We start from the raw sequence: 24,233 nt of genomic DNA on the forward strand, positions 1-24,233 counted from the left end.
GAGGTTAATTAATTAGAAGCTATTTACCAGCGTAGTGAGCGCCTGTAGCTCAGTGGATAGAGCGTCTGTTTCCTAAGCAGAAAGTCGTAGGTTCGACCCCTATCTGGCGCGAAGGAATTGTTTTGTTTTAATGTTTTTCTTTTAATCTAGTACTGTTTTAACGTTTTTCTTTTAATCTAGTACCTTACTACTTATTGCTTAGTCTAGTGTAATCTAGTACTGTTTTAATGTTTTCTTTTAATTTAGTTTCTTAGTACCTCTTAGTGTTTAGTCTAGTGTAATTGATGGTTTTTTTGAGGTGCATGTAATCAATGGTTTAATCAAGTTAATCAAATTCAATTAGAAATGGATGTAATTGATGGTTTTTTTGAGGTACATGTAATCAATGGTTTAATCAAGTTAGTTTTCATCCATGATTGGCAAAATTAACTCATATAAGGCAACTAATTATCAATCAAATAAATAATAATAATAAACTAATTAAACCCAGTCAACATAAAATCAAATATGAGAGAGGGTTATCTTCTATCTTGTACGTGTCACAGATGAACACTCAAATGTATACATCAAATAACTTTGTAAATAAATCACAAAATAAATTTTGCTTCCACAAAACTATTTCTCAAAATTTACACATATATCTCCATTCAATATCTCTTAAAATATTTAACAATTAATATACATTTCATTGATTCCGATACATGTTGGAAGACAATAATTCTCCTTGCTTTTATGGTTTTGCCCATCTCATAATTTTATAAACAACTTTAAACTCAAAACTTTGAACTTTGTCAAAAAAATATTTTGAACTTGAAACCTTTAATCTGATATATATATATATATATATATCAAATTACACGGTGATTAGAATTGATTCTATTCATTTGTTTTTATAATATAAAAGTTTATTTGTTTAAAACTTTTATTCATTAATTATTTTTGGATAATGCAAATGGCAATACCAATTCAGAGAAATAAAAATTTAAAAATAAATTAAGAAAACAAAAACTTTATGTCTATACATGCATTTGGATCCAAATTTATGTAATATTTGCTTATTACTCTTTTTCACATATAGCCGAGCAGAACTCTACAAGGTTATCACTGATCACTAGTAAGTCGATTTGCATCATACCAATCCAGAAACACTGAAACCCGGTCAACTACTTTTGCTAATTAAGCCAATAGCTGATCTTAAATTTATTGCTAATAGCTATTGTAGAGATCGATGTTTTCAGTAAAATTCCAAAACTCACTCCTTTCTTCTCAGTTATAGCCAACTTTCATAAGATTATATATATATATATATATATATATGTCTCTTTCTTGTGGTTAAAAAGAATTTTCTAGCTATATGATGAAATAGGTGATAAATCAAAGAGAAGATTAATGACTAGAGAAAGTATGCCATGCTATCTGCTTATACAAGTATTTTCCTTATATTTTCACCCTCGTACCATAAATGGAAGTTCATAAAGAATTATTAAAGAAGGTTTGTCTAATCCTTGATAAATTTGTAACAGACCCAACACATAATTAATTGATGAAGGAGAGAAAGATCATATTTAAAGCAATATTTACAGCAAGACAAAGGATAAAATCAAGAGAAAGAAGCTTAGCTGAACCTGGAAACATAACATAGACTAGCTATTTTCTCATAGATCGTACAAGTATAGATTTGAAGTAGATTGACTTCTTAACTCAAAAGCAGACACCAATTTCTTTAATTTGTCTGAGAATGGAGAGTGTCAAATCGACGTACTTAGAAATATTGTTCAGGTTCATGAACTAGATCAGAAGTTAGAGAGAAAAAGAGATGATTTATCTGATGTACTGTTTCACACTTAGAAGCGTGCACCCCAGAGAAAGAAAAAGCTCCCTCTTTCATCCCTTATCTCAACCTTCAATGGTATTAAATGATTACTAGCAACATTAATGGAAAGAATCCCCCCAAATCAAAAGATTTCGTTTTCAAGATTTCCACATGCGATGCAAGTAACTAATTGCCTACAAGTTGATGTTGAACTAGGGAATGATAATTAATCCAAAGGCAAGCAAAGAATAGTGGGTGGATGTGCATGGCTGCCGAAAGGAAAAACCGCCATTGCCAAACTGTGCTCAACTTTCCTTCCCAATTATCTAAAGGTACCCTTTACTCAGGAACAAAATATATATATATCGACATTTTTCCAAATTCCAATCTCAGCCGGCCTGGAAAGCATTGACCAAATTAAATCGAGCTAGGGTCATCCAAAACTTAGTTCAAACGTAAAACAGAAAAATTATTAAAAATCAGTCGAAGCTTCGTGATCATGATTTATGACCCAAATCCAGAAGAAAACCATGATCAAGAAGCTTGATTCTACTCCCTAACAAGCCAGGCAAAAGAAACAAGTCTTCATTTTCATTTTCGCCCTACGAAAAAAGAGAAAATTACCACGACCTCTCTACAGAATTTGTACTAGATTTGATTAGTTGAATGATATTTCTAGAGAGAAACCCCATTAAGGTTTTCTTCAATACCATAAATTCATTCCGTAGCTAACCTTCATAGGCTTTGTCTCCTTGTAAATGCTGTCAAGAAACCGATACCGCCGCTTCTTAATTGGTCTCAAAACCTCTTCTTCTTTCCCAAAAATCTCTTCAATCTTTGCTGAAGTTATCTCATCTTGACTTTGTTCAAACAATCTCTTGCTCTTCTTTGCTTTAATAATCTTGTTGTTGTCACCATTGCTGCTGCTGTTGTTGCTGCTGCTGCTGTTGTTATCTTCATCGCTTAGTTGCATCAGCTGTTGAGCCGCTGCTGCCATGTCCGAGTCCGATATCAACAACAACCTTTGCAGCTTAACTAAAGAGTTTGATTCCGACATCGGAAATCGACAAAACAAGAGTTCTTGGTTAATCTCTTCTCTTCTCTTCTCTTCTTGCTGTTCCTTTTCTTCGTGGTTTGTGTTTGGTTTGTGAACGGTTTTTTGCTTTTATGGGGTTGGCGTAGAGCGCGTTTTGAGGGTACGTGTTGTATGAGTTCTAAAGGAAGAAAAAGAAAGCGCAGCGTTGTTGCTATGAAGTTGGCTAGAAGATGGGTAAAAACATATTTTATATATAAACCTTGATCCAATGCTTCTCATCCTATTTTAGTACACAACGCCAGAAAAAATGTCCTTCCTTCGATTGTTTGACTATTCCCACCCTTGACTCTCGTTTGGACTCCATTTCTCATGAAATACCCTCAAAACTTGTCCTTTGCTTCTTGTTACTTTGCTTGTAATCTTGGTCTTCTCAAATGAGGAAATTGGGAATGTTGAGATAGGACCCCCATTAAAATTTTGACCCATCATTTACAAGTAATTTTCAAGTTGTGTCTTGAGCCATCAGATGTTTGATTGTTCTAGATTGATTAACTTTTGATTGGGTTTAAACCTTTTGATAGAGAATTTGTCAAAGTTGTGGCATGATTTTTATTGGTGTTCATGTGTGTGAATGTAGCCTTTATTACTGTGGCTTATTGAATGGATCATGAGTCATTGAAAATGACAAATATGGTTTATAAGGTCAATTGAAGGAAATATTGACCCAACTTTTTCTAAAGGTGGCTTAAAATTCTTCTCTTTCTTAACAAGTTTTGCTATTTTTCTCTTCTTTTCTTTTTATAATTAATTTTCTTTAAAATTCATATGGAAAGATATAAGAAAAGTAGATATTCAATTTTAAGGGTTTAGGGTTTAGGGTTTTAAGAAAGATATTAATAATTAGGCCAAATCTAAATTGTTATTTTTTTAAATGAATTTTATATTTTGTGTGTAATAAGACTTGTACAATATGACCAATTCTTTTTTGGGTCTGAAGGGGAATCGAAGGATTGAGTCCGCAATATGAAAAAACAAGGGTGTACCGACTGAGACAATACCATGAAAGAAAAAGGAAAAGTGACATTTTAGTTTTTTAACTGAATTAAAATTATTCATAGTATAGCATCCCAAGGATTAATTATGTTTATGAGTTCATAAGTTTTTGTCTTAACAGCAAAAAGTTATCTCTAATACTAAATGTGACATGCCTAAGCTGTGTATATGCATAAGCGACCAAAATGTTGCAGTGCAACCAAGCTATACGGCAAACTTTGTAATTTCTATGTGCAATAATTCCAAATATTCATGTTTTAACCACCCTTTTTATTTAATCAAAGATGAACAATAATCCTCCTTTATTTTCCATTAAATGTTCAATTTGACTTCAAGTCAAAATTTTGAAAATCTAATGGTAGTAATAATCTTGACTTTTGCCCAAACTTTGTTAAAGATCGGTTTGTACAAAAACAACAAGAGAGATGATCATTTCAACATTTCTAAAAGAGTTAAAGATGATTTTTTTTTGTTCATGAAAGTAATGGATTTGAATTTTTTTTAACAGAAGAAAAAAATCATCATATATATATATATATATTATTAAAAATTTAAAATACCTATGTATTCTAGGGAAACATTAGGACGAATTTAACTCACTACTTAATAAGGTTGTGGCAAATCCTTGTACTTGAGTATAATCATGCACGATGAATATCATGTTTCCATAAGCGGTAGTAATTACATTAAATTTAAATCCTCCATTTCTGAAAATTAGGAATATATGGAAACTATCTTATCCGTTTAAGATTAGGTTAAAATGTATATTTATATCATCTAAGAAATATATATATATATATATATGTGAAGTAAATTGGATTTGTTTTTAATTAATATTTTACTCTATTAAGTTGTTAAACAATGAGCAACCCTTTATCCCCAGCAGACCAAAACTTGAAAGGAAAAATGAAATTTCCTTGTTCTTTTCTTTCTACTTTTTACTTTTTTTTGTTGTTGTTGTTTTTCTACATTTTTGTTTACTTATTATTTGTATTTATAAACAAATTAAGTCACCACATGCATGACAATAAAGCATTCAAGCCACAAACTAGCTGTGAGTGTCACGTAAACAAAGGTTTGATAGCTTGTTAGATCATTAATGATGCTTAGACGTGCATGGCTTTTTAAGGAAAATGTTTGGAAAGAAGATATTATTATTTCATTCAACAATAATATAGTACGAATTGTTACTCGTAAATAGTATGATCGTAATAAATAGTAAATTCATGCCACATAGATATATATTTAATTATTATGAATAATCTAATAATTAAATCGTCAAACATTGAGGTGCGTATACGTAAAAATCAAAACAGATTTAAGTTTTTTTTTTTTTAACTTGAACGAGCCCAAAAAGAAGAAAAATCAACTTATATGGGTTTATTTTGTTTTAATTTATTTATTTTTCCATTAGATGGACCCGTTATAAGTTGACCAGCCAACAAATATAGTTGCAGTTCATACTTTTTATGTGCTATATATGGGTAGTGTGGATGGAGGAAAATGGAAGGAATTGACCTAAAAGAAGTCTACCTAGCTAGTCAAATTGTTTGATAGAATGATTGAGCTGAGAAATTACACTCACAATTTCATACACCTTGATTGGACTTTAGCATTATCATCTTTCTTGTTGTCCTTAATAGAATTAGAGAGTAGCCTATACACAATAATTGTAGTAGTGGATGAAGCCTTTCAATTGATGTGGTGGCCTTTGTGTACTGTCCTCATCAAAAGGTATGGTTTTGTCTTGTTTTTGTCAAGTTTGCTAAAAATTAGTATATGTAAATTAAAAAAAAAAGAAACAAAATCATAGTAGTATTTAATTAATTAAAATTGAGTAAATAACTTAAAAGTAACTCCAATGCAAGTAGAATCACATAATTCTTTTTTAATTAAAAACAAAATTTCATTCAAATGAGAATGTCCACCCAAATTCTTTGATTCCAGTAGCATCACAATCTGACTTAGCAATGCTAAGAGATTCCCAACATGACTTTTCTTTATATTAAACTCGTTTTTTATAAGCATAATATTTGAATGATAATAAAGTCCGATAAATAAATGAGTAAACTACAGTTTTGATTAAACCAAAAGGAATACTAATTAAGTAATTATCCCTCTCGAGAGTGTTGACTGATTACAGAGAAGTTTTGAGGCGTGCTTGGAAAAATAGATGACACTGATGTGTGGGTCAAGACTACTTTAAATTGGAACCAAATTTCTATGCGAGAGGAAGAAGAAAGGGAGCAACGAGGAATGGCAGCCTAACAAAGTAATTGCAGCAATGTCAGTTAATATGGCGGAAGATGTCGTTTTCAGATTGCATTCCATCATGCTCTTTCAGAAGAATAGGTACTGATACACACAACATTTAAAGAGAAAATGGTTAGGGTTCGGGTCATTGTCACGGGTTTGAAATTTTAATCAAGTTTCGTGCGACATTGTAATTTCGTGTTCGTAAAACTAAGTCTAAATAAGGTTTTTTAGTGATTGATGTGGAAATATAAAATATATAAATATGAAGAAGGAGATTGGAGAGAATAAATTAGTATTATTATTCCAATGAGAGAAAAATAAAGTACTTAAGATTTAAGTATAAAGTAAATTGCTTGATTCGGTAAACTTGATTTGATTGCCTTACAATAACTCCTAAGTGTTACTATTTATAATAACCTACTTAACCTAAACTTGGTGCACAAGTAAAAGTAAATATGGAAGTATCTAACTTAGACATTCTTGGGGTACAAGAAAATTAAAGTCTTAAAACTATGCCTCTTTAATAAGTAATCAATAAGGAAAATTTTATTTTTGAAAAGTATTCTAATTGCCCTATAATACTTTGCTTGGCTGCTAAGGAGACATCTTATGGACCCCTGTATCTGGATTGGCTTGGCAGTCCATATAGGTTAGACTAGTCATAGATTTGCAGGCAGTGACATTTTTCCCCCTTGATTTAGGCAACGCCCTCATTGCCTCGTGGTCTCTTTCCACCACAAGTCTTCATCAGGTTCCCCACAAGCGATGTGAGTGTGTTTGAGGTAGTTTTTCTGCAGCTGTCTCAAGAACATTTTCAAGTTGGGATGTGTTCAACTGTGAGGATTACTAGCTCGCAGTTGGCCAATGTCATCCAGGTACACAGCTCTTATGTGTGCAATGCCTCCGTTTGCGACACACACAGAATCTGAGCTTGACGCGTAAGTAGTGTCAAAACTTAGAAAAATCAAATTTCCTTTGCTCCGTCATGAAGTCATGAGCACATCTTCCCAGTACTTGTCTGCCATCAATTCATCTAGCCCCATGTCGTGGCGAATTAACTAATCCATTGTGTTGTGCCATGCTTTGCAAAACTCATCACTATTGGACCCAGCTACTTGACGCTACCTTTAACCCGTTCGAAGTTGCTTCACACCTCATGATTGATAACCGTCTCACGACGAGATACGTAGTTGTTCAGTGCTTACAAGATGTCTTTAGGCTCGTTATGCTTCACGGTACATGTGTACGCAGTTTCCTTGTTCGCAACATTCACACAATCTTGAACTAAGGCGTTTAAGCGAGATGTGGCCTGGTCACCAATTGATATCATTCTTTCTCCCAATCTTCAAATCATGTGATACCTAGCTTTGGAAAATGTTGCTTTGATACCAACTGTCACGAGCTTGAAACTTTAGTCAAGTTTTGTGCGACACTGTAATCTTGTGTTCGTAAGACTAAGTAAGCCTAAACGAGGTTTCTTGATAATTGGCGCGAAAATATAAAGTAAATAACTATGAAAAAAGGATCATGGAGAATAAATAAGTGTTATTGCTCCAATGAGAGAAAAACAAATTACTTAAGATCTAAATATAAAGTAAATTGCTTGATTCAACAAATTTGATTTGATTGCCTTACAATGACTCTTAAGGGTGCTATTTATAATAGCCTATTTAACCTAAATTTGGTACGCAAGTAAATGTCAATATGGAAGTATCTAACCTAAACTTCTTTTAAGTATAAGAAAAGTAAAGTCCTAAAACTATATCTCTTTGAAGAGCAAGTAATCAATAAGGAAAACTTTATTTTTGAAAAGTATTCTAATTGCCCTAGAATCCTTTGCTTGGCTGCCAAAGTGACAACTGATAGACCCTTACATGTGGACTGACTAGACAGTCCATATGGGCTGGACTAGTCACGGATCTATTGACCGTGACAGTCATACTCAGCCTGATAGGGAAAAAGTGCATAATATTATAATTTATTGAAAATGCAAAAATAAAAATACTCATAAATTTAGTTCTGATCACCTTCATACTCAAGGTGGTGCTAGTTAATTTTTGTTAAGAGACTAAACATAGAAGAATAAAGATTAAAAGTTTTAAAAAATTAATATATTAAATTCAATTAACAATCTAAAGATTGATAATAGAAATATAAAACTATAATGTGTAAAATATAAGTAGTTAAAAAAATAAATAAGATTAATAATTTTTTCTTATATAATCAGAATTATTTAAAGATTATATATTTAAGATCATTTTATTTCAATTAAATATAAATCGTAAAGTATAGAAAAAAATATACTCAAATTACTTTCCTCTTACATAATCAGGATTAATAACAAAATGATACAATAATGAAATTTTAAATAACCATGTTACACTACAACTTATATTAGAAAATAATATAATAATTTATTAATTTTTAAAAATTAAAATCATAGAAAATAAAATCTATGTAACATAAAAAAGAAGAACATGGCAAGTAGAGCTTGAAACTGTAGTCAAGTTCCGTGTGACGCTGTAGTTTTGTATTCATAAGACTAAACAAGCCTAAATAAGGTTTCTTGATAATTGACGCAGAAGCATAAAGTAAATAAATATGAAAAAAGAGATCATGGAGAATAAATAAATATTATTGCTCGAATGAGAGAAAACAAAGTACTTAAGATCTAAACATAAAGTAAACTGCTTGATTCGGTAAATTTGATTTGATTACCTTACAATGACTCCTAAAGTTTCTATTTATAATAGCTTATTTAACCTAAACTTGGTGCGCAAGTAAATATAAATATGAAAATATTTAACCTAAACTTTTTTTGAGTATAAGAAAAGCAAAATCCTAAAACTATACCTCTTTGATAAGCAAGTAATCAATAAGGAAAACTTTATTTTTGAAAAGTATTCTAATTGCCATAGAATGCTTTGCTTGGTTGCCAAGGCGACAATTGATAGACCCCTACATATGGACTGACTCGACGGTCCATATGGGCTGGACTAGTCATGGATCTATCGACTGTGACAGTCATACTCAACCTGATAGGGAAAAAGTGTACATAAATATAATAGAAAAAGACCTTACCATTAAAAAGGTAATCGTTAGAGTTATTATTGAAAATGAAAAAATAAAAATACCCATAAATTTAGTCTTGATGACCTTCATACTTAGGGCGGTGCTGCTCAATTTTTGTTGAGGGACCAAACACAAAAGAATAAAGATTAAAATTTTTAAAAAATTAATATATTTAATTCAATTAACAATCAAAAGATTGATAATAGAAATATGAAACTAAATATAAAACTATAATGTGTAAAATATAAATAGTTAAAAAAATAAGTAAGATTAAAGATTGCTTCTTATATAATTAGAATTATTTAAAGACTATATATTTAAGATAATTTTATTTAAATTAAATATAAATTGTAAAGTATATAAAAAAATATACTCAAATTACTTTCCTGTTACATAATAAGGATTAATAAAAAAATGATATAATGATGACATTTTAAATAATAATGTTACACTACAACTTATATTAGAGAATAATATAATAATTTATTAATTTTTAAAAATTAAAATCATAGAAAATAAAATCTATGTAACATTAAAAAGAAAAACATAGCAAGTAGAAAGTAGATACCACATATGACATAACAAAAAAGAAAAAAAAATATAATTAATGGTTTGTAAAAATTTGAAAAAGAAAATTTATAGGAACTTCAAACACATGAACAAATAGAATAGAAACCAAAAAAAATAAACAAATATTAATAAAAATAAAAATATTCTAAAGTTGAGTGGGATATGTGAAATTATTTTATTATTTTTTATTTATATTAATTATGAAATAAAAAATTATTTTAAGAGAATTATTAGAAAAATATATAAAAAAATTTAAAAATTTCATATGTTATGAAAAAAATTTTAAAAATTTTGGAGGCCCCGTGACTTAAGGAGGCGCTGCGCCTCCGTTCATGGTACCGGTGAGTAGGAGAATATTGACTTAAGCATTCTGACTTTAGCATTCTTCCATGTCATAGAAGACATATTTGACATTCACCCTCACCCAAAAAGCATGCATGTGTGTCACACTTTTGTTAGATTTGTTTTTGAATTTTGTTTCATGTTACATATGACAAGAATAAAGTTGAATTTTATCTAAACTTGCATTATAGACTTTCTATCTTTTGAGATGATAAAGCACCGCATTTATAGAATACAAAATCTTTATTTTTTACATTATTTATATATTATATGCCTTTTAATTTTTGGGATGATAATAATTCAAAACTAAAAGCTACAAAATCTTACAATGAACAATGCATCTACTGCTTTTACTCCATTACATTAACCTAGTAAAAGGAATTCAAATTTTTGTTCAGTACATAAGAATAAAAGTCGGATGATAATAGTATAAAAGGAAAGAGAAATAAAAAGAGAGCAATTTGTTCATCTAATGCCTTAACCAAAATTTGTTAACACCACAAAGGAAGAAGAGGAAACAAATAGAGTTGACAGTAATATTCATCACTTGAATTTTATGAGCGTACATTGGACAAACTCCAGGCGAAACATTACAAATAATAGAAGATAAATGAGAACAAATTTTGGGACACCTATACGAGATCCCCCATATTGGCAAAGGGGAATAAATATCATAACTTTAGGAATACAGACCCAAAAAATACAAAAGATTACAAAACAGGGATCCTAAACCCCATAAAATACAATAAAAGAATTACTAAAAAAGAACTCTGTAAAAAACAAAGAACAATGTGTCAGCCCCTCCCCTTCCCCACTTTCTATATCTACAACACCCGCCCACGTACCCCGACCTATAATTTGCCTCCCACAAAATTTCTGCTCGCTCACGACAAAAACTTCACCATGCAACATAACACCTGCTGAAGCATTCAGCACAGAAGAACACAAATTCCTTCTGCAACAACTTGACAACAACCCTTCGCAAATTGGTAACCGAAGAGCTAAAGCTGCCTATTTATTCCCGTCTCTTCCTAGTCATCACAATTCAACCCACAAACTTCTAATACAGGACCTTCTTTTGCGACAAATGGGTTAATCCGCACCCACAAAAGAGTCAAGATTGAGGCCAGCAGGATAGACCACACCAAAATAATGGTTGGCATCCGATCTTGTTTCCCGAGCAAACCCTTGAGGAAGGGGTAGAGGTGGATAATAACCCAAAGAGCGAAAAATAGCCGCCCAAACAGTGGACCCCATGAATCATACCCGTTATTGATGGCATCTGAGACCCCCACCACGACACCAACTATGTTTATGATCAATAAGGTCGTGGGAGGGATGAGCAAGGATGTCCATTTGAAGAGGTAAAGCTCAGAAAATTCACCATCATCTGCTCCTTTAGAAGTCACAGTGAAGCTTGTGCTAACACCAGCCAGAACCTTTAGTAAACCCTGAAAGAGGGCAAAAAGATGTGATGAAACACCTCCAATAACCCAGAACTGTTCATTCCTCCACCAGTCATCAATTCCAACACCACCCCACTGCATCTCAATGATACTAGTTGCAGCAATTGATATGAAGAGAGCCATGAATATAAGACTGGCATAGTTGCTAATCTGCAAGTGAGAGTCAGAACTCCATGTTAGACAAAGCCCAAGCTAGTTAATAAGCAGAAGTTAAATCAACAGAGTGAAACTTGGGGAACACAGCAACCCACCATGTATAGGAGGGACTTGCTTACAAGGAAAACACAAAACTCAACAAGGAAACTAGTCTCAAACACCCTAGTTATCTTTTTCGAGGTTAGTAAAAAATTTTATATGACAGGTAAAGCATTGAAAAGAGATGCTTCAAAACTATCTTAGTCATGATATCATGGCATAGACAAACAATCAGAGATGTAGCTACAGCTTCAATTCTGATGCTGGTGTGGCACATGGACACATTTCAGGTTTCAACAGTTATCACTGCTTTTAATATCAATTCATGAGTCAAGAGGAATAAACTTCTCTCAAAAAGCTAGATTTCAATGTTAGTATAGAGCACAAAACAAGACAAAGTGAGTTCTTACCTCAGGAACAATAAACTTTCCAGTAAGGAGACAGATAGCTGGAAGGGTACAGTACACAAGCAAGGGAATGGAGGTCCACGGATACACGACGGAGTTAATGTAGGAAAACCGTTCCAACCATTTCAACCCACCCCCATATCCATACCAGATGGGACAATGTCTGCTCAAGAAAATTTCAACAGATCCAAGAGCCCATCGCAGAACTTGATGTAGACGATCTGACAGGTTAATAGGAGCTGAACCCTTAAAAGCAGGTCGTTTAGGTATGCAGTACACAGATCGCCAGCCATGACAGTGCATCTTGAATCCTGTCAGGATATCCTCAGTCACAGAGCCATATATCCAGCCAGCCTGGTTGCAAGTTGAAACATTTGAATTATTAAAATGAACAACTCGCCCATATTTAATGTTTAATTGATTTTCGGATTTTTACTTACTTCCTTTCCCCATTCTGTTTTATCTTCATAACCGCAACTTATGACTTGGATCGCTTCTCTTAGTAATGATGCAGGGCTTGCATTTTGAGGAACTCCACCATCCTCAAGAAGAGTAGATGCCACAAAAACAGGAGACTGACCAAATTTCTTCTCCAATTTCGCTTGTGATGTCTCAGATGACTTCTGAGAGTTTGCCTCTGGTAGTAGCACACAGATTCTAGTTTAGAATGTTACGATAAAATACATTATAAACACAAGTAACAGTAAGTAACCCCCTCATAAGTGAACCCTTACCTGAAATTCCCTCTTCAATGTTTTCAAGAGCATGTATCTGCTTTGAAGCTTCCCTTTGCTTAGACTTCTTTGTCTTCTCCTTTCGCTTTGTTTTCTTGTTCTTTCTAGAACAGCATAGGCAGCAGCACCATTTTGGCAAACAATTGCAGGTCTTGCCAGGAGGCTTCTTGGTAACTGGTGCATCATAACCATAAAGTGCTTGTCTTCTGAAAACACACCCTGTTCCAACATATATTGGTCCTTGAATGCCATCCAATCCTTTCATGTTGATCTGTTTTCATTTTGAAGATTAAGTTTTAAAAGGTAAAGGAAAGAACGGACAATTAATATGGAAGAAATGAAATATGCTTACATCGAAGAACACAACATTTCGATTTGAGTATCTATCATGTCGATCAATTCCATCAAATCTTTGAGGAAACTGCACGTAACAAACTTTCTTCCCTGATGTTGGGTCCATCATGAAACACATGGCTTCTCTAAGCGCTTTGCTGTTGTTAATATAGTGATCACAGTCAACATTCAGAAGATAAGGAGCATTTGAGAGAACAGCTGAGACCCGTATCTGCAGCACAAACAATGATCGGTCATCAGTTCCAGACCATGTGTTAACTGCTGAATGAGTATGAAATAGAAATACAAAAGTGTGCCTTACCAAAGCATTCATGGCCCCAGCCTTTTTATGGTGTTCAAATCCGGGCCTCTTCTCACGAGAAACATAAACTAGGCGAGGTAATTCATTTCCTTCCACATCGCAGACGCCACTATGACCCAGGAAGACCTGTCAAAAGCAAAAATATTTTAGTTATGTGGCAAGAAGAGAACATCTATGAATGAATCAGTCTTACAGTAGCTCCTAAATCAAAATAGCCAGCAGCTCACAATCCTACAAACAGGGTCTCAGGATACCATATATCAACAAACTGTCTAATAAAAGAACAAAAACTTAAAAAAACACTCAAAACACAGGAAGCAGGATTTGCATAACAGACATGCACATAGGATGCACCAAAGATGAATCGAGTCTTTAAATCATGGCCTACGTTCACAAATCCCAAATAATAGACAATTCAAATAACTCATTTTCCCAATCAACCCAGAAACGAATCAAAGAAATAGTTAAGAGAAGGAACTAAGGATTATGCATTTCATCAAGAACTGCATCAAGCAGAAAGGCTGTGTGTTCCCTACAGTAAAAGTTTTCCTCTTATCCTTCCAGTCATGTGCATTAGAAGTACTTCGAAATATAATGACAAAAATCCAATAAGTCAAATGCAACATCTCACCTGAATCATGCCAGGATGGTCACGGACATTGTTTCCAGGCCATGGAGTCCCATCCTGCATTGTCCAACCTTCCTCAGGAACCTTCTGTGCTGTAGCAACCAATCCATTTATCCTAACTTTAAATTCTTCATACTCTCTCTGCACAATCAAATAATAAACTCAAATAAATTAAACACTTCAGGTTATCAAGAATAAAAATCATAATTGCTATATTCAACGGCAGATTGATTAGGAACAGCAGATGACTTTAAGAACTCAAAAAATTAAACTTAAACAGAAGGCATACTACACTGATGACAAGAAGCCACACACCTTCATTGCTCGCCTTTCCCTGACAAAAGCTGGATGGACTTTGTTTTTAAGGTAGTCCATCTTCTGAGAAAAATACCACTCTGGAGCACGGGGTTCAATATTGAATTTTTTACAGAAAGGAACCCATTTCCTAGCAAATTCAGATGTCTCAGAGAGAGCTTCAAATGTGAGCATGGCAGCACCATCATCTGATACATAGCATGCAACTTTATCGACTGGATAATCCACAGCAAGGATGGACAGAACAGTGTTCGCAGTGATCAATGGAGGTTCTTTCATAGGATCCACCGTACTCACAAAAATGTCTATACTAGCTAATTCTGATGGTTTCCCTTCTTTCTCATACCTGTGCATAAAGGTAAAATTAGCAAGGAAAGTGGCACTGAATTCAAAAATAGCACGAAAGGAAACGTAAACATTGAGGTGGAAATCTGAATTCATGCCAAATAATTATGTAAACATGGTAAGCATGGGGCACCACCACAAACCTCAGAGATAGTCGATCTAGGTATGTTTCACGCTCTATAGGGTACCATTTTGGGAATTGATCCAGAATCCACGAAACAGCAAACCATATTTCGCATATTACAGATGTCAACCACAAGCCATAAGCATCCCTGACTGGATGCAGAAGTCTATAGTGAAAAAATAGGCCAAGAATTGCAAGACGGAGTAGGATAATCAGTCTGTATGGATTTATCTTGCTTGATGGAATGGGTAGCTTCCTTGAAAGTGGTTGCCTGCCTTCATCCATCCTGAAAAGAAAAACCATCTTTTAAATGACAAAGAAACAATTATATATACACAAACAAAAGATGCCCTTCTGCAGAATTTCAGACACAGATCTACCTAAAACACTGTCAATGTTTATAAACACTGGTAACAGAATTCAACCCAAATACTTTAAACAGTAACTTACATCGGCAAATCAGTATCATCCAGCCCCTCTCCATCAAAGTTTCCACCATCATTCCCTCCTTCATGCTTAACTACCTGAAGTTTGTCGTTCTGCCTTTTCTTCCACTCCTCCATCCGATCCTTCCATGCCACACTTCCATAACCATATACTGCTATATCTTTCTCAGGAACCATCGGTCTCGGTTGCACTGCAGCATTGGAAACACTAAGGTTCAAACTAGAGAGATAATGAATTCAAAATCAGTAACAAACAGAAGGATAATGACTTACAAGGTACGGATGGATCAGTATAAGGCATTGGATGAACTCTATTTCCATGGCCCATAAATGGCGGTACAATGAGTGCATGATGATCAGCAGAAATCTCAGAACCCTAAAACAATAAAAGCATTGCTATAATAATGCAACTGTTACTTGTGACAGTGTAAAAGCACAATGCATATGTAATTTGGACACACTTGTAAAAATGTATAAACAGAGAGAAGAGAAGAGAGAATCACCTCTTCACCATAGGTCAAGAGAGGAATTTGCGAGCTAGGAGGAGAAGAATCTAGTTCTGAATGTGTGGGCATTCCAGAGGCATTAGGGTGAGAACCACGACCAGTGTTAAGGCGAGCATTGAGCATTGCCTCAGCAACTTGATGAGGATCCAAAGCATCATAGTCAAACTCATTGTCCAGATCATCTATGTCATCTTCTTCCTCATCACCTTCAACCCTAGGACTGCCTGCAGTTTACGTCACTAATTAGGGACACTCTTAAAAGTCACTTTTGCATGCCAATGTAGACCATATATTGCAGAAAGAATCTCACCTTTGATGCGCTTGTATCTGGTTTTGCACTGAGGGCAAGCTTGGTTTCCCTCTCTTCTTTCATACTCGTAACAGGGTCTACAGACAGGGAAAGCACATTCATTGCAGGCAACAAAGGGCTCCCCATCCACTGTAATCTCAATCTCATCCCCACAGATCTGACATGTTTGCCCACTCAATTCTTGCACAGACTTTATCTGAAAAGAACCACAACCATAAAGAGAGTACCATCAGCATCTGATCACGAAATGTGTCAACAACAAAACCAACAAAAAAAAAATCACGGATGAATGCTTTGTTTCCACAGCCCTGAAGGAGAACAGTTCTTACTGGATTTTACAAATCCTAACAAGCTAATTACATCAAAGCTTGATCAGTTTATCAATCAAATCCACCAAAATTTTGATTCCAACTCATTGTGCAACAATTTGATATAATGTAACATTCGTAACAAACAAAAACAAATTGCATATATAAGGAATTTAGTTTCTTCACTTTAGTGTTTTTTATCATCTACACATGGCCCGAATAACTTCAGGAAACCAATACTTCCCCCCTCATTTCCTCCTTTCCATGAGTGTAGTGAGTTCATATGAAACAAAGAACAAAATGAGAAGAGAGATGGGGAATGGTTTCATAAGGATCCCTAAAGAAGAAATTAAAAATGCTTTATAAGCTACTTCATTAAATATTTACATCAATATTTCCAACAAATGCAGAGCTCACTTGGCATTTTGAATAAATTCACAACATCCATTCGTCAATTTCCAAAACATTTGGAGATTTCTGAAGAATTCAACAATTTGGCGTGACCAACATGCACACCAGAATCAGAATCTTATGCTTTCTTCCAAATCGTGCCAAATTCCCAGAATCTAAGCAAACGGCTCACCAAATCTCAAATGCAAAAGCATATCTTAACCAAGCTTAATAAAATCACAAATTATACTATTAACAACAAAAAAACCAGTCTTACTTCAACTAAATCAACACCTATTGGCCATTTTTATGGAAATGTCTATTAACCAAGCAACACTCGAACAAGTCAACATATTTGTCTCCTATGAAAGAAAACCCCAAAACCCAAAAAAATAATCACAAGATTTAGAGATTTGAAGCTCAAAATGGGAAGAAAAAGCTACTAGATTGTGTAAATCTAGATTTGAAAAACCCTAACTTGTTACATTTCTAGTGAAGCCCAGATCAGAAAAAACTCAAAATTTTCACATTTACTAGCAATACACAAAAAATACGAAAACCCATTTCATTAAACAGCAAACAAGTAAATGGGTATTCCTCCAATTAACAAATAAAGCCAAAAATGAAAGGCTTTCTTTTTTTCTCTCTCTTCTTTTTTTTTTTTTGAGATTTCGAGTGCCTTACTCTTGCATTTTCATCTGCATTTATCAAAACAAACTCATTTCTGTTGTGAGAACCAGCAATGAGTCGACCTCCAGTGTCCATAACTCACTATAGCAGAAACAAGAACAACCCAACTCAGGAAAACTCGGTCTCTTCTTCACTTAATGAAACTCAGTCTCAGTACCACCAAATTCCTTGAAAAGATCCAATTTGGCTCCCTTCACCTCCCATCACACGAAGAAACCCAAATCCCAGCTCGACTGGAAAATAGTTGCCTTTGATGGTACAATAATATAATAATATAAGTAAAAGGAAAAGGGAAAGGAGCAAAGAAGAGAAAGAGTGTGGGTTTCCGGATTGAGAAGCAAGCCAAGTCTGTTCTGTAACCTGGCTGGTTTGGTCTCAAATCTATAATGACAATTTGAGAGAGAGAGAGAAGATGAAAAGATTGGAGGGTTTTTTAGAGAGGGAGAAGACTGATGAGAGTGTTGAAATGTGGACGCGTAACAAAGAAGGAGATGACAGACCGAATACATCTAATCGGAGAGAGAAAGAAGATGGAAAAATAAAAAACTTCCCAAAAAAAGTAAGAAAATAAAAAATAAAACAAAAAAAAAAGAATTAGACAGAGAGGAAAAGGCTAGCAAAGGTGGTGGGGTCCAGAAAGAGATGGTGGCGCTGGGGTGTTGCCCCCACCACAGTTGGTGGACAGACAATATATTTATTTCCACAACGAGAGAGAAAATCAAAAGAAAAAAAAAACCAATTTTCTTCTTTTTGAAGTTTTGAAGATAAAGTGTGTAAATATTTAAGACAGCAAGATATTCAGTGCAGTAAAAATTTTTGTTCTTGTCTTTTTTCCGGTCCAGAACTCCCCAAAACAAAGGAGTTTTTTCCTTTTGAATGTGGGTAAGTGAAACTGTGGAAGTGAAAAAACAAAACCCAAGAGAGAAGAAGAAGAAGAGATAGAGAGAGAGAGAGTAAGAGAAAACGCGTGCACTGGCGTAATGTACAAAAAATAATGACATAATCTACGCCGCGTGAGCAGATCCTACTTCCTAGCTTTTATTATTTCGCAATTTGTTTTACAAGTGTTTTGTTATAAGGCTATTTAATTTTTCACTCTTTTTCATTATTTCTGTCAGCGTATTTTTGGTACGGACGGTTTCGACTCTTTAGTTGTTTTTGACTGTTGAGGCTCTTTGATATGACGTTCCTGTTGTTCAAAAGTATTTTTGACCCTAGGTTTATGTTAAACTTTGAATTATGAGATTACTCTTTAATCATTCAAATAGTTTGGATTTAAATTAAAAATTTTAATTCATTTAAAAAAATTAAAAGTAGAGTGAGAATATAATTATTTAATTTCTAATTCTTTTAGAACTTTAATAATTGGTTTTTGTATATATCATTAAAATTAAACTTCATAATAATTTATTTTTGAAATATTTTAATAATGGTTTCTTAAAAACATAAAAGCATGACTCGTTTTTTACTCTTCTAACATCGTATTTTTGATATATTTTAATTTTTTTGTGACATTTTTATTACAACAAATTTTAAAACACTAAAAAATCTTAAAAATAATTTTTTTTTTTTACAACAATTTCATGACACTTTTCAATTGTATGTTTTTTCAACCCAACCTTTATGGGTTTCAGATCTAGTTGCTGGGATCGAGGTTTTTTACTTCCTTATTACCCCTTTTAATTGGGATATTTTTTATCTCTTGGCATCAAAATTTTGGTCAGAAAATGAAATCCTGTTTTGTATTTCATTAGCCGAAAAGAAAATTAAAAAAATTCTCCTTTTTTTAAAAAAATGGTATAAATAAATAATTAAGAATACCGTTTGAAAATATCTTTCATATCAGATGTCATCATCTTTTAACCAGCAAGATTTGAGAAAAAACAGGCAACCCATTCCCCATCAAAACAATACAATATCTTAGTCGATTCTTTTTCTTTTTTTGATGAAAGAGTATTCCTTTCATATTATTCGCAGTTCGGTACATGTAAATCATTTTCTAACATAAATTTCCTGCTCTGTCCTCATTAATGTTCATGTCAGTGCCAGAAAGAAGACTTCAAAGAAAATCAGAGAGAAACAGAAACCTTCAGCAGCAACGCCAGGCTTTGTAAATAATAATAATAGTGAGACATTAAACTGAAATTTGAAGCAAACAACACTTAAATAAGCTGGTATTGCTACTGCCTCAATTGTAGAAGTATATATAATGTTTGTACAAAGAGAGCTACTAGTAGCCTGTCAACCCAGATTTCAAGTGTGATTCACCTAAAATTGCAACGTCTTTCAGCTTCATCAATTAATATTAAGTCAGCATCAGACAATAATGGAATGGAAGGGAAGCTCTTCCTAACTCATGGATCCAATTATTCAGATGATCTTGGTCCTAAAAGCACAACAATGACGCCTGCAGCCGACAAAAGCCCCCAATAAAAAATTCAATTTTTGGCCGTTAAGGATTGGGTGACAAATAATCGCCTTATTTTTTTTTTCATCTTTTACAAAATAAAAATATAAAAAAATAGATTATTTTATTTATTTTATTAATGTAGAAAGTCGCTTTTGATGGGGGCGCCACACCAGGTCACTTTCTTGTCATGCCACATGTGCTAATAGACTGTCGGTGGAGCAATTAGCCTCCTTCTCTTTTGTTTTTACTTTAGGTATCAAAAATCTTTATTCACTATTGCTACTACTATTGTTTTCATATCTAATGAAAAAAAATTACCATTCTAGTAAGACCACATATTTTAGTGAAAGAATAAATTAATACGTGTTTTGCAATCACTTTAATGATTACATCATGAATATGCATTGCCCACAGGAAAATATTTACAATAATGTTGGCTTAAGGGTTGATCATAACCCCAGAAAGATAATCCCCAAAGTTGTATGATCTGTGGATTGTGATCATTGACTAACACACGTAGAGATTGGTTTGGTTACAGGCTCCTTTTTGACCCTTTCGAGGGGCTAAGCTGTTCTGTTCTTTTTTTATTATTATTATTAGTTTTGCTGCCCTTTTAACAACGTGAATTGAAAGGAAGGAGCATCAAAGAAATGCCAGCTTCCAGGGAATTCAACAACAACAACAAAATCGTCGCTGTTTTTCCAATAAGCACATGACATTTGGAAATTTGGTAGGCTTAACTCAATTGCTTAATGACTTTAATCCACTGCATAAAAATTAATGATCTCAAAGTTCAAAAAAGAAAAAAAGAAAGAGAGAGACAAAAAAGAAGAACCCTTAATTATAAGCCCTGGCAAAGTGGTCTGGCCTTGAAACATGCCACGTGGTAAGGCATGTGACTATGGGTACCTGACCCCTCCAAGAGACAATGGAGCAAGTCCTTGCCCTAATTCATATGGGACCCACATGTAAAAATAAAATAAAAAAGTGTTTTATTTTTGAGGTGGGGGTGGGGCCTCTTTCTTTATCTTTGTTTTTTTTTTAAAAAGTTTTGGTTTGATGGAAAAGAGTACAGCTGGCAACAGTGATTGCTTGGATGGAAAGTGAATTGTAAACCACAGAATCTAATCTCTCTTCTCTTTCTCTTTGCTGAATAATTTTGTTTTTTTCCTTTTTAGGGTTGGTGTGATTGGAGGCTCGGCAAGTAATTGGATATTTGGAAACAGCCTAGCGCCAGTCCATCGAGTTTGGTTGTACGGGACGGAAGAGTAAAAAGGTCACTTTGATTTTACTTTGATGGGATTGGGGGGCGATTCGCTTTTTTCATTGGTTTTGGGTCACTCATCTCATCTTCGGCCAAAAACTATGTGATACTGTAACGCCCGGTGAAAAACCCGTAAAGAATAATGAAATTAAAATTCTTTGCTTAAGTTAAATATTAGGATAAATGTATACTTTTCAAAATGTCAATTTTAACCGTTGAACTTTTATTTCATGCAAAATCAAGTTATAAAACTTTTTTGTTTTTATGAAAACAAAATATGCCAAAGAAATGTCATACTTCCTGATAAGTTCACTGCTTGTTACCAAATATGCCATACTTCCTGATAAGTTCACTGCTTGTGTGTTTAAACTTTTTCTCTGTTTTCTTTCTACATTACAATTGTGTAATTTGATATTTTTTTTTCATATCAATTATCAATGTTTCTAACAGGATTTCAGATCATGCAATGTCTAATTTTTTTCAGTGAATTACATAAGAGTTAACAGCCACCGAATATTCACTAATGAACTCTTCCTATTCTAATTTTTATTGGCAAAGTTGGTATTTGATTCTCTAATTACTCATTTTATTTCCTTAGCTGCGACTCATGAGAAATGTCAATTTTGCTTTGTTTTGTAGTTCTAATTTGTGCAAGTCTCGCAGTAAAATTTAATTACTATAAATGCCAAGCAAACAAATTGTAATCTTCCAAATTAAAAGAAGAAAAAAAAAAGGAAAGAAAAAGAGTAGAAGTTCAAAGAAAATGGGACATAAGAGTATAGTAGTTATATTATTATTATTGGGGCTGTACAATCTTTTTTATGTTATTGTTCCCCTACATCATTTTTTCCATTCGACAATGCTATATATCCAAGGATTTATTAAGGATAGGAGGAATATGTTTCAATCATATCAATTTTATAGGCTTTTTTTTTAATTCATGTCAAACATTGATATATTATTTTGGTAGGTCAAGAAATCTTTCACATAAACTTGTGCGGGCATGGGCTATGACTAACATTCTCTCACAAATATAAAAAATCCTTGTATCTGAAATTTTGAATTAATAATAAATGTATATAATCCATTATTATCAAAGAAGTAAGTTTAAATTTCCTGAAAAAAATAGGGTAAATGAATATATGAAATTTCCACTTTTCTTAACCACAACAAGTGATTAACTTCTGGATAACAATAATCAGAGATACTGTTTACAATGATTAAAGATATTTGGAAACACGAAAGATCCCAACACAAATAAAATCATGCATTGGAGTTTAGGTTATGGATGATGAAGAAGGAAGATTACCTAATTTAACTTTAAAGAAGGATTTTGGTATTTAGGGTCACGGTAGTTCAAAAATTAAACCATTTATGTTAACATTTTTTTTGTTATTTTGGGACGAAAATATAATTGTCAAATACAATGGACTTCAATTGAATTATAATAAAACTTTGAGAACTTGGATGAAATTACAATAAAGAAAATTAATGAAACAAAATAATAATTAAGAATTTTTTTCTTTATCAATTCATTGATCACCATTCACCATTAGAAATGAAAACATTGATATATTATTTTGTTTAACATAAAATTTGAGTCATTTTAGTTTCGAATTTACTATCATTTACATTTTTGTAAATACAAGTCAATTTGAATATTAAATCATTTGAAATTTCAAATTACTGCTATAGTGTATCTTGATTTTTTAAAATTAATTTATATTCAATCAATTGGAGTTTGAATCTAATTACTGAAGTTTTATATTTTATCACCTCAAAATTAATTTTAAAAAGGTTAAAAGTCCAAATAAACCTCTGAATCATGTAAAAAGTATCAATTCAGTCCACATTTTTTTATTACATTGAAATAAGTATCTAAATTTTTAATTACAAATATAATTACAAATTCCAAAATTTTAGCATTTAATAAGAGTCCATGCTTCATTTATAATTTCTTACTTGCATTGATAAAAAACATCATATTTTAGTGGTTGAGAGAACTTGAGATAGAATTACTCATTTAATATTTCTTCTTTAAAGAAAGAAGATCTCACCTTTGATTTTTTTTTCTTTCCAAAATAATATAAAAGGAAGCTTTCCGAATTCGTGCTCGATAATTTAAAATTCTATACAGTTGGTACTTTTCATAACTTCTTTTTTTATACTATTATTTTGATTTTAATTGATAAAAGTTACGTTTGAAATAAACACCAATGGTTTTTAATTGTTTGTTATATATAAATATATTGAAATTTGACTTTTTAATACATATATTTATTATTAATCTAAACGCTCAAATGAACGTATATTATTTATGTAATTGACATTTAATTTTGCTATAAAATACTTATGCGTTTTTCTTTTCTAAATGATAATACTATTTTGAAAACATCCATTAAAACTGGATATAAAATCCTTAACAATGTTGGTCTTCAATTATTGTACCAAAAACAATAGTGTGCACGACCGTAAGAAAAACTTGATTGATGGTGGCAGCAGAATAAACAAAACTTGGGCAAATTGTTGTATATGTCCCCAGTAAGAACCCGTCCAATAACCAATATCAGCTCAAAAGTCATCATCCAAGTTCCCACCACACCCCCAAAACAGGTTAAAGCCATAAATGCAGGGAAAATATACGTTTCTGTCTTGAGCTTTCAAGGTATAAATTCACTTGCTCCTTAATTTATATTTAATCATTTCATGCAGTTAAAAGCACAAGAGATGATAGAAATGTGAAATCAAACTGTTGTGATTTTGTTTTCTTTTTGGATAATTTGAGAGTTATATCAGACTAGGATGGTTCAATGTTAACATTAGAATTATGTAATTAAAATTAAATCATATCATCATTAAATTTCTGCATTTTTTTATTTTTTTAATCGGTACTGTACT

The 24,233-nt window shown here is 32.9% G+C and overlaps 2 protein-coding genes and 1 non-coding gene across 3 annotated transcripts; 1 reads left to right on the forward strand and 2 right to left on the reverse strand.

Moving 5' to 3' along the window:
• The first annotated feature begins 38 nt into the window (after positions 1-38).
• TRNAR-CCU (transfer RNA arginine (anticodon CCU)) lies at positions 39-111 on the forward strand. The gene has a single exon. It is a non-coding gene; the product is annotated as a tRNA-Arg (tRNA).
• Positions 112-1,761: 1,650 nt separating this feature from the next.
• Positions 1,762-2,986, reverse strand: LOC149527618 (uncharacterized). Its single transcript, XM_089785767.1, has one exon. The coding sequence runs from the start codon at positions 2,868-2,870 to the stop codon at positions 2,517-2,519; it is 354 nt and encodes a 117-aa protein (XP_089641893.1). The 5' UTR covers positions 2,871-2,986; the 3' UTR covers positions 1,762-2,516.
• A 7,665-nt stretch (positions 2,987-10,651) lies between these two features.
• LOC110409926 (cellulose synthase A catalytic subunit 2 [UDP-forming]) lies at positions 10,652-18,178 on the reverse strand. The gene is made up of 14 exons (XM_021419439.2): positions 17,656-18,178; positions 16,274-16,469; positions 15,961-16,187; positions 15,731-15,833; positions 15,462-15,648; positions 15,031-15,297; positions 14,543-14,888; positions 14,231-14,368; positions 13,600-13,725; positions 13,297-13,509; positions 12,945-13,215; positions 12,651-12,847; positions 12,214-12,564; positions 10,652-11,758 (listed from the first exon to the last, which is right to left on the reverse strand). Exons 1-14 carry the CDS (start codon positions 17,734-17,736, stop codon positions 11,174-11,176), a joined length of 3,288 nt encoding a protein of 1,095 aa, XP_021275114.1. The 5' UTR covers positions 17,737-18,178; the 3' UTR covers positions 10,652-11,173.
• Positions 18,179-24,233: the final 6,055 nt, after the last annotated feature.

The sequence above is a fragment of the Theobroma umbraticum genome, unplaced genomic scaffold (genome assembly GCF_002168275.2).
Source record: "Theobroma umbraticum cultivar Fairchild unplaced genomic scaffold, ASM216827v3 scaffold_44.0, whole genome shotgun sequence".
NCBI classification, from domain to species: domain Eukaryota; kingdom Viridiplantae; phylum Streptophyta; class Magnoliopsida; order Malvales; family Malvaceae; genus Theobroma; species Theobroma umbraticum.